Source organism: Apaloderma vittatum, unplaced genomic scaffold (genome assembly GCF_000703405.1).
Source record: "Apaloderma vittatum isolate BGI_N311 unplaced genomic scaffold, ASM70340v1 scaffold18161, whole genome shotgun sequence".
NCBI lineage: Eukaryota > Metazoa > Chordata > Aves > Trogoniformes > Trogonidae > Apaloderma > Apaloderma vittatum.
In genome coordinates, this window is record NW_009698697.1 from 1 (window position 1) to 11543 (window position 11543).

At 40.9% G+C, this 11543-nt stretch overlaps 1 protein-coding gene across 1 annotated transcript; it reads right to left on the reverse strand.

Annotated features, from left to right (window-relative positions):
* Nucleotides 1–6941: 6941 nt before the first annotated feature.
* On the reverse strand, nucleotides 6942–10205 carry BLOC1S6 (biogenesis of lysosomal organelles complex-1, subunit 6, pallidin). The gene is made up of 4 exons (XM_009878125.1): nucleotides 10015–10205; nucleotides 8967–9054; nucleotides 8276–8362; nucleotides 6942–7491 (listed from the first exon to the last, which is right to left on the reverse strand). Exons 1-4 carry the CDS (start codon nucleotides 10203–10205, stop codon nucleotides 7372–7374), a joined length of 486 nt encoding a protein of 161 aa, XP_009876427.1. The 3' UTR covers nucleotides 6942–7371.
* Between the last annotated feature and the right edge of the window lie 1338 nt (nucleotides 10206–11543).

An 11543-nucleotide genomic window follows, 5' to 3' on the forward strand; every position in this document is an offset into this window, starting at 1 on the left:
GCGGAGTCGGTGCTGCTGCTTTGGAGTCCGAGGTCCTAAACGCCGTCACTGGAAGGAAAGCTGAACGGATTTCAGCGTCAGGCTCTTTTGCCTGCGGGTTCACGTTAATCTTTTTTTCCTAAACGTCCTTCTGTCATGAAGCCAGTTGCTCTTCCAGCGGGAGCTTGCCATCCCAAAAATCAGACTGAAGACTGGAATGACACCACGTGAAAAATCCAAATCCAAACAACTCAGCAACAACATGAAACATTAGAAAAAAAAATAATTAGCACTATTAGAGTCCCAAGCTGAAATCAGGTCATAACGCATCCGGATGCGTGGTGAAAGCAGATCCTTTCAGTTGAAGCAGAAGCAGAGGGCAGGGCTGCCATCTCTTGTTTCTCTTCAGCTAAGCGCAGCCCACTGCTGAGCCAAGCTTTAAAATGTTTTCCCTGAAAACTTCACAGGGCCTTTGATTTACTGCATGTTGCCAGTGTGCGGTAATAACAACTGTTAATTCCCTAAGTCATGTTTGTCAAGCCAAAAGACAAAAAAAAAGTCATGAGAAGAGCAGTGCTGAGAGTAACATACGCAAACAAAATTACTCGTGCCAAATCATGTGCATCAGGCAACCATCAGATCCAAACCATGTGTCAGGTCATTTCCTTCCCAGGCTCAGCTTTATGCCTCTTGGCACAAAGTTTCTGCACAGGTCAAAACTGCTCAGAGGATACACGGCCGCTTGTGGAAAGGTGTTGAGGTGTCAAGTAGGAAGATACCACAAGGCTCTTCCACTACCTGCACGAAACTGAGATGCAGAGGGGAAGGAGATGCAATTGAGATGCAGCAGGGAAGGAAATGCAGTTGAGATGCAGAGGGGAAGAAGATGCAATTGAGATGCAGAGGGGAAGGAGGCATTCTGAAGGGTGCCCTGAAGAGCTGTACATGTGTCAGTCCCCGGGTGCATCCCAGCACACATGCTGCAGTCGTACTCTGTGCTTCCAAACAAGAACAGCGTCTCCTTCCCAGCTCCACAGTTACCACTCCTCCAGCACAAGGGCATTGCCACTCCTCACAGCCAGCCACTGGCAAACTGCCGAATGCTCTCAGCTTGCTTGTGCTACTTGTCTTATATTTAGCATTACTTTGACCTTCTATTTGCAGAAAAGAAACTTCAGTTGCTTTTCTCAATTTACAGCTGAAGGACAATAATCATAAAGTGAAGCCTGACAACTTACCTCTGTTCTCACAGACATTCCCTGCCGGGTACAGAGGTTGTTGGAGATGAGGTCACAGCACTTAACGTCTGAATTAGGATACTCATTTTGCCTGCTTGTAAAAACCTACACTATCATTCCCCGTCAGCGGCTGTTCTCAGAGAAATACACACAGTAAGTCCAAGAGGCAGGCTTAGCCAAAAGATAACATTCATTTTATCAGGATACAAGTTACCCTTTCAGAGGAACTTTGCAGTATTTAGTAGTTCTATACATGTACTTGAGGCTTCTGTAATGCTTTTCACAGCTATGTAGAACCGGCGACATTGGGCAAAAATGTACAAACATAACAAAAGTAAAGGAAGCCTAAAGTCAAAAGGCCTCTGAAACACATCATTTTTTTCCTCCTGTTGTTTGCGTAAGGCTTAGCACATGTAATACTAGTTCCATGGAAGATCTGCACATTATTTTACACAAAAGCACCATCACATAAACAAACCCTCCCTCCCAGTTTTAGTCTAGTGCCTTCCCTTTTTCTCACTTCTGAGTGCCTCTGAAAACAAAACCTCAATACACGTGCTTCTGCGAGTTTTGAAACAAACTTTAACTCCAACTCTAAATCTGGACCCCTGCCAAACCCTGATCTAAACCCAGCTGGATATTCAGCTGGCACCAGCCTAGAAGTCCCACCTAGATCCACTTGCATCTCAATTGCATAGGTCACTCTCTTCAGGCAGGCCTGAACCAAAATCCAGGCACTACAGCAGCTGTAACATAGTGACCACTGATACTTTGATCTTTGAACTTTACCAGGCTACCTGTAAGCAGCAACCCTCAACCTTAATCTAGTGGTCTTTTTCTATAGACAGAAAAACAGCAAAACAATTAAATCTGAATACCCACCCCACAACTTACTAGATCAATAATTAATAAGAAATATGACAATGCATTTCCATGTAGAGGCAAAGGCTTGTTTTTCAAAGCTCTTAAACACCTACACTTCCATGGGTTGCACTAGACAGAAAATGTACTGGGAGAAGACACAATCAGTATCGGTAAAAATGACATGGAGATTAGATCTCTTTGTTAATACAAGTGACTTCTGTAAAGAGAAATAAGACATAGTTTACAGTCACGTCTTATTATAAAATAACACCTAGACTGCCCATTTCTATAATTCCTAAGAGCTTCCTGACTTCCTGTTCCCAGCTGCTCTAGTATAGTCAGAGCACAGCCTTTTCTCCACGTTTTTTTGTTCTTGAGGATTGATCCTCCTCATCTATGTCCATGAAAAAAGTGGGTTTTTTTAAATAACATCTATTTTTATGATTGTTTAAAATATTAAAATGTCTTCTTTATGCTCTCATGCATATGTCCCCAGAGACAGATGATGTCTGATGTACAGAGATGGCATGCAATTTTAATAATGAAATTACTTAACTCTTAACTTAGCACACATAAACCAAACATGAGGAAACTACTCACCTGCAGCACAGAGCCCTCATGCAGGTGCAGGGAGTGCTGCATAACCCTCCTGCAACAGCAAAGTCCAGGCAGGATGAGAGGGTGGAAGCTGCTGTGCGAGGGCTGGGCACACACTGCCTGGCCACACACCTCGTCAAGGCCAGCAGCACCGCTGTGGAGGGAACCACGGGAAGCACTCCCTGCTCACCCACCAGGCAGCTGGGCTTCCCTGAGAAGCCTGGGGCATGCACCTCCTGGCTATCAATTATACCGACCTTGTGCAGGACAACATCCACATGTCTGTCTAGGCTTAGACTGCGAGTTCTCTGAGATGGGGATCCTTCTTAGAAAGTGCCTGCCTGATTGTGGGCACATCCTCAAAACGATTTCCAGTAACACTGGGTGATGTAGAAGAAAAGCACTAATTGTCCTCATACCATCTTTGCTATTTTTTGTTGGAGATATTATTCTCCTGGCATACCTCCAACCAAAGGCTAACAAAAAAGAAGCAGTAGTAACATTTAAAAAAAAAAAAGTATAAGCAGTGGCAAAATAGAGCAAAAAGTACATTCGCATACATAGTTCACCAACATGACTTCTACTGAGTGCTAAACACTGGAAAACTAGCAACTTCAGTCGGGTGCTGAGGGTCAAACACTGGCTTCAGGTAGTGGGGTGGCAAAGAGTTCACTTAACTGTTCTATTATTACTCTCTCAGGCTGTATTTACATGGCAGGATATTACTCTTTATATGAGTTCTATGTGACAGAAAAAAAGTCTTGCTCATTAAGGCAATAAACTACATTGCTAATTTACAGATCCAGTGTTGTGCTGACGAGGACGCGCACAGATGGTCTTGTTTTTACAGCAGTGCTGGGATGTATTTTCATTGCAACGCATGAAACAAAATAGATCAGCCTTCTGTCTTACATCTCTGCGTGAAGGACAGTGCAACATTCACTACTTCTGTAAATTACCGCTTAAGAGACTATTGCCTTCGCCTGTGTAAAAATTCTGAAATTATTCTCTATCAAGCTTTAAATAATTTGTTTCATTAAATTGCAAGTTTGTAAAAATTGTTGCAACTTTTTCAACTGCCAAGCAGGATTCTCTATTTCTTTTCTTAAACCCCATGGCTTGACATCATGGCAATAAATGGATGGATGGATAGGAGCAAAATCAAGATGAAAATACTGAGGTATGAGGTACGGCCAACACCTGTGCTTTCAAACTACCCAACCCGTCGTGAACAACACTTGGAGTATGGACCTTAGTTAGTTAAAACCTCCCAGATCTGTGGTTGCCAACCATACTGCCTGGAAAAACAGAGTGAAAAGTCTCCCCACCAGCACAGTCGTGACACTCTCGGGTACCAATAACAGAGCTGCTCTTCCCATCAGCTTCAGTTCAATCACCTGCAGAGAGAATATTTGAGAAAACTAAATTTGCCACATCATAAGAGTTCTCAGCTCTGCTGGTATCCCAAGGGACTGGTTTGAGGATATCCAGCAGTGGCGACGGGGATGTGAATGTCCAGTTTTGGTGCTTGTTTTTCTACAAATCATTTTGCCAAAGACTGAGAAAAGCAAAGTAAGTGCAAGTGTACCTCAAATTGCTGGAAAGCAGTGCTATTTGTGTCAAAATAAACTGTTTACTTCAATTCATGCTTACACTTTGATTTAAAAATAAATAAATGAATAAATCAGTCAAATCTTTGCTATGCTCAGGTACTGCCTTACTAAGCCACTTACTGCCTACTCTGTTTTGCCTAGCATGAACAGCTATATTAATATTTATGCTGTTATAAATTGTATCCTCACTGTTTTACATCAACTCTATGCCCTGCAAAGCAGTAATTTAGCTATATTCACACAACTAATCCAAAGATCAAATCATCAGTTAGATTTAACGAGGTTTAGAAAAAATAATTGACCCTTGTCAAGCAAGGCATTAAAGCGCCCAGCTGAGCGTTACAACACAGAACAGCCAGCAGTGGTGCAGAGCAAGCAGTAGGTGGCAGAATGTGTCTATTGAAGCTTAATCGCGAATAAATCAGCCGAACTCTCACCTGCTAGAATCCCATCAGAAAAGCCAGAGAAACAGCCTTCACGTTATTGTTATGCTATTATCACTTTGGTCAGAGTACACAGAATGAAACCAGAAAAAATATTCAGTAGCCATTTTCCAGAAGGAAACATATATTTATCTTAGGAATGTGGCAAAGCTACCATTACTAGTGAAAAACCCCAATTTCGCTGGATTAAAAACTGGCTCACGTAAAGCTGTATGACTATAGGTAAGGGAACCCAAATTAAGCATCCGGGTTGACAACAGCCAAGATAAAAGCACGAGAAACCAAGACCATTACCAAGGTAATTCCTGAATTTGTAGAATCTTGCAAAATAAAATCTCAAAAAGGTTTTGCACAGCTAAATGTTTTACTGCTGCTGCGATGACCTGATAGTTTAAAAGCAAGTGAGTACAATGAGTATGAAACAGCACACAAAAATATACTCTTTTAAAGCTGTCATTTTATCTGTTTCTAAAACAGATCTGGGTAGCTGCACCTTCTCCTGTGGATGGAATCAAGTCAGTAAGAAAATGTCTAACACTACCACATTTATCTACTTGACAGTAATTTTTTATAAAATCAAGCAAGACTAAATGTGTTCAGTAATAAAATGACGCTGGCTGTGCATATTAAAATTGCAGTTGCAAAACCATCAATTTCTGTGCCTAGAATTCTGTATTTTCAGTAAAGTAGCCACAATTTTTGAAACAAAACAAAAGAAAAAAAAAAATCCCTCACTGTTCTTCACAGAAAGAGACCACAACTTGACACATTACACTGGATTCTAGATGAGGGGACACAAATCAAGAAATACCACAGGAATTTCATCTCATCTTGGATACTGAGGCATTTAGTTTCATGTTATACTTTAATAGAACTGTTTAAATTTCCAGAATCTAATTATGAAATTATATTACAAAATAAAATATTTAAACAACATTTAATTATGTACATTCTGCTCCAAAAATGGACTGTGGAAATTCTTTACAATTCTCTTAAAAATACTTACAAACCACAGCATGGGTCAACAATTCACTGGCAATTAACAGACAGAAGTCAACTTAAAGGAAATAGACCTGTGGAAATTTTTAATCTACTACTGCTTCAGTAACAGTGTCTTTTCAAACAACTATAAGTAGATTTATTTCCTTGCCCCAAAATAATGTTCCAGTTTACCTTTCACGTTGGATGATTACTCAGTAGAGTAAAACTTTCACAGAAACAAGATGACAAGTAGTAAGAACAGGAAATTAGGAATTCAGAAAATTACAACACAGAAGAGCCCAGGCAGGTGTACTTTTTCCTCTGTTTTAGATGATTGTAAGTTTGACTGTGCCCCTCTGCAACCTTCCCATATACATTGTATGGCAAACTTACATAGCTTACCCTTCATCTTACTTCAAAACACACCGCTTGCATTACTACTTAAAAAATAACACAGATATAAAATGACTAGTTTGTTAGGCTGTAGGAACAAATAGTTTAAAGCTATTTTACCAGTCTAGACAACATGTACATTCATTGGAATGGGAGTTCACACCAAGTGCTGCAAGAAAGCAATTACATTCAGAGGAATGGATCTCAACCTCCATTCCATGTTTATCATCAGTATATATTAGTAATCATCAATTTGGGTGAGGACAGCATAACAAAAATTCTCTTACATAGCCCTGAAGTGCAAATGAAGCACTTGTTAAAGAGAAAAATTAAATGCAGTAGTTTTTTTCCTACAGGTAACTAAATTTCACACGAAGTGGAAATTGCTTAGTTTTGGTTGTGTTTTATTTTGTCACACAAAATGAAGCAACTACAACTTGTAATCCCAAAGAAATCTGCTTAGGCCGCAGAGCCTTCCTGTCCAACCATTACAGAAGTAACGGTTTCCTGGTTTAACTCAAACATTTGTGGAAGTGCAAATTCATTAACCTCTGCATTGTGCACACATCACTTTTGAGAATCTTTAGTTCTGCTTCCCCTCTTTCCCCCTCGGTTCAGCTGGAAACTCACTCAGAAGTTATTTTAAAGCTGTTCTTAAGTTACTTTATGCAAAATAATAAGATTGCTGCAACAAAGTGAGTAACAAATACGCTGGAAGTTTCTTCAGTTCATGAGAGATGGACTAAACTAAGGCTGCCCAAAGGTCAGTATTTATGAGCCAGGGCATCAAAGAGAGATCTCAGCTGCCTGAATCAAGGCAGTTTCAGTGAAATAGGTGACCACTGAAGTCCGGTGATCAGAACTAAACTTTAACCAGTACCCTGCATTTTGTCTGAAAAACATATATGCCAGTCACCAAACATATCTCAGACTTCTAAACACCAGAAGAACAGAGGAAAAAAATATGGATAGGTATTTAAAACTTTGATGCCTAAGTTCTCCTGTATGCGTATATTAAAAAAGAAAAATTAACTTACATTATAACAGTATCAAACAGGACAGCATTACAAAAGAAGGCAACTTGAATGGCCAAAACAAAAAAAATCTGAATGTTACCAACCCAACTACTAGCATTCTGGAATTTATAATACCATAGAGCAGACTGTTGCTAGCAACAGTTATAGCCCAGTTTAAGCAATGTCTGCCTTAATTCCAGAGAATGCAGAAAGCATTAATTCGGACAAGTTGTAGCACGCTCTACTTTCACGTCCTCCTAGCAGGTTTGGCTGTTAACTGCTTCTCTCTTTCAAGCTCCTTCTCACGTTGCTGTTCTCGTTCCAGTTCTTCCTTCTGCCTCTTCTGTTGCAGCTTAAGTGCTCTCTTCTAAACAAAACAGACAAGAAAATAATTCTAAGTTTTGTAGCTCTATTTAAGTTGGACCTACAAACGAAATCCCTCCCTTTCTCTTAATGTTGTGTTCTGCAATCCACCTTGCTTATGAATTAACTTTCATAAACTTTTTTTTCCTACCTCCCACTTCCATCTTACCATTCAAAACCAGCAAGTTTGTGATCTACACAGGGAAATACAAACTGGATTACCTTCAGTCTCACAAAAATTCATCCTCCATGTGTACCAGATGAGGTGCATACTGTGCAACTAATTGCCTCCAAGAAAAATTCCTTCTCTTGAACATATTGAAAGACTAATCTTGCCAGATTAGTGGCAAGAGACCAGAGACTGCCTATACAGCATGAAGCCAGTGAACTTAGGCCACTGTTAATATTACATTAAATAGAAGGAGGAATTCTTACATTTAGAAAAAAACAGTTTTCATTAGAAAGGCACAGAAACTGAAATAACAAAGAAAACTAATTGGAGTGCATTAAACAACAGAACAAAGCATGATTTTTACACCACCTAAATACGATGACAACATTGTGATTTACTAGCAGTTCAGATGCATAAGTTGCTTAAGCACAGGTAGGAGTAAGAGAAAGTTAGAAACATACATGGCTTGGCACTACTGAAAACATTCACTTAAGATTAAGGATTGAGGATTCTATTTTAATTGGAATTTTCAGCACGCATCCAAAAAAAAAGTTGGAAGTCAGCAACATATAACCAAATATCCATGTTGAAAAGTAAAAACAGTTATCCCACTCACTTTCAATTTTGATGTCTTCTCATGAAGCATCATCATCTCATTTCTAATATTCACTAACTTGTTGTGATAGTGTTTAGCTTCTGAAAACTTAAAAAACATAATCATCAAAGCAGTGACCATCAAGTTGGAATAGTTGTTTTATACAGCTACACAACAAAATCAGAAACACAGTGATTACCAGAAGTTTGATAATGGATTAAGCATGTTCAAGTTTATATTTAAAGTTTACATATTACATGTATTAATATAGAAAACTACCATATCTCAGCAGGTACACTCAGTAGCCTAGTGAAATAAGATTCACTGAACAGAATAAAAATACAACCATTTTCTGCACCATGTATCAGTTTTATGCAGCCTTCCTGCTAGTCTGGAGAGGTGCACAGAGCTCTTGTTGGAGACCCAGTTCTACCAAAAAACGTAGGCTGTTTGCTTCAGCTGCTGGTTTTGAACAACCAGACTTACTACCAGTGGCTGACTGAACCTGCTCTTTCTTCCCAGAGCCTTTCCCATTTAAGGGAAGTATGCTGGTTCCGCATCCTCTCCAGCAACAATTTGTCCTGAATATCTAAACTGGTTGGTTCTCTTCCTGTAGGTCATTAACAACAAGGAAAATAAACAAGTTGCCACTAATCCTTCAGCAAGAAAATCTACACTAATAGAGATTTCAGGAAGCATTAATAGGACTTACCAAAGCATTGATATCAAGAATGGAGTTACACTCTTTGAATTTTGAAATTTCTTGTTCTAACGTTTCTAGTAATACCACTTGGTTCTGTCTGAAACAAAGCAAACAAAAAAGCGCAAAGAACACAAATAAAGCAGCACATACACTTTTCAACTATCCCTTTAAATAGATACTACTTTTGACCATAACAATATAAATACATGCTTCCCAATACCAGATCCCTCTTATGCATTGCTAGGTAATTTCAAGAAAGACACAAGTAAATGGTTTTGGAAGAGCCCAGCTGAGTATACGCAAATTTAGCTGGCACCATACAGCATGGACACCCAGGATGAATATCCAAAACCCTGAACAGGCACTCTTGCAGGTTGCAGTGAGTGAACAGGCCAGGTTGAATGAAGGGAAAAACAATTAGCTCTTGACTTTCCACTCAGGTGCTTCTGTGTCATGTTGTGCGACCAAGTTATTTCTGTATAGAACTTGCAGGGATCCCTGGTGCTTATTAAGGATCCTGCATCCCACAGAAATCAGTTGAAGTCTTTCCAGACACAGGTTGTCCTTGGCAGCAGCACAACCACATCATGCACCATGAAGCTCAGACCAAGGCACCCTGCAAAACCTGAGACAGGTCTGTGTAAAGCCCTTTCCAATACCTCTGCATCTATGGCAGATCCAGCCCGCATTTGAAATAAACCATTCTCAGTTATCAGCTGCCCTGAATATGAACTGCATCCCTCCAAGCAAAATAAATCCAGCATTCAGTAGACTTCCCACTATAGAAGTAAACAAGTATTTAAGGAATTTACATGTCTTCTGCTATACCTGGCTTATGGTATTTTGGTGCTTTAGAATTATACATTCTTGAGCCAAAGTTCTGATAGGCTACGTTGCAGCTTAAACACCTCCCAGTATTCCTGTAAATCACTTGACTATTCAGTATGCTATGGTCAGAACACTGAAATACCAGAATAAACTATATTCTGGCTAAGGCTAGCCAAGACATTATATTAAAAAGAGTGGTGAACACAGTAGGCTTTAAAAAGTGGCTTACGTAAGTTCCTGTAGTGCTGATTTTGATCGCTGAAGATCAGGCAGATAATGAGAAATCAACCCTTCAGTTAGCTGCTCCACAGCTTTCTCATCTATTAAAGGCAGATCTTCTACTACTCCTTCATCAGGAGATGCATCCCTAGGACCTACACCAAAGAACAGCACGGTGGAATGTGACAGGTCAGTACGCATCTTGAGTTTGACCCAGAGTAACTATATTTTCCTGGTTCAAAATTAAAAGTATTTCAACACTGAAGTTATAATTCTTTGCACGCTATCAAATAAACCATGCTTCCTTTTCCCTCCCCCTCTTTATCTCTCCCTTATTCCCAGTTCTATACCATGAGCTTCCTGGTGAATCGTTGTATCTGAACAACAGTAGACACCACCTTGTGGCTGGTGTCTACTACAGGCCACCCAATTAAGGGGAGCCTACCCATGAAGCCCTCTTACTCCAGCTACAGGAGGCATCGTATGCGAGCTCTCGTCCTGCTGGGGGATTTCAACCACTGCTGGAAGAGTAACACGGTGACCTACAGGCAATCAAGGAGACTCCTGAAGCGTCTCGATGATAACTTCTTAAGCCAGGAAATAGACTCCTGTACCCGAGGGCATGCGGTAGTGGACCTGATGGTCACCAACTTAGGTGAGCTCATCAGGGATGTCAAGGTCAGAGGCAGCCTGGGCTGCAAGGATCACGCACTGGTGGAGTTCACAGTCCTAAGGGGCATAAGTCAGATGAGGAGCATAGTCAGGATCCTGAATTTTAGGAAAGCAAACTTTCAGCTCTTCAAGGAGTTAGTCAGTAGGACCCCCTGGGAAACGCTCCTCAGGCACAAGGGAGCAGAACAGACCTGGCAGATCTTTAAGAATTCTTTCTATAGAGCACAAGAGCTCTCACACCCAGGTGTAAGGAATCTGGTAAGGAAGGGAAGAGACCAACATGGCTGAGTTGAGACCTGCTGGTCAAACTAAAAGGCAAGAAGGAACTGCACAGGCAGTGGAAGCAGGGAGAGGTATCCTGGGAAGAGTATAGGGATGCTGCTGAGTTATGTAGAGATGAGGTCAGGAAGGCCAAGGCACGGCTGGAGCTAAGTCTGGCAAGGTGTTCAACACCAGGCTTGATGCAGCTCTGAGCAACCTGATCTAGATAAAGGTGCCCCTGCTCACGGCAGGGGGCTGGACCAGATGGGCTTTAAAGGTCTCTTCCAGACGAACACGTTCTATGAGTCTATAAATAGAGTATTCCAACATCATCTTACAGAAAAGAAGTAAATTCCAACTACTCCAGTCTACTGAGGGAAAAAAGACGCAGTGTCAGTTGTTCTGGCGATACATCAGGACCACCCAGACACTATCACCCACCCACCTTTTGCTTTCAGCGCTAGAGAACAAACCCAGCCCTGCCAGGGAAAGGTTTTAGCCTGTGCCTCAAACACTACGAAGGCCACGTTGAAGCGCCCCACGCTGAACTCCAGGGGTTTGCACGAGTTGGTGCAACAGCTCCCCCGAGTTTCGCGTGGACAAGCG

What these genes read in the sequence shown, in the direction of transcription:
- BLOC1S6 (XM_009878125.1), bottom strand. Translation starts at nt 10,205, where the DNA reads ATGCGTACTGACCTGTCACATTCCACCGTGCTGTTCTTTGGTGTAGGT. An exon ending in TCAGCACTACAGGAACTTAC is followed by an intron (nt 9,055 to 10,014) that starts GTAAGCCACTTT and finishes GCTTTGTTTCAG; the next exon opens with ACAGAACCAAGTGGTATTAC. An exon ending in TTCTTGATATCAATGCTTTG is followed by an intron (nt 8,363 to 8,966) that starts GTAAGTCCTATT and finishes ATGTTTTTTAAG; the next exon opens with TTTTCAGAAGCTAAACACTA.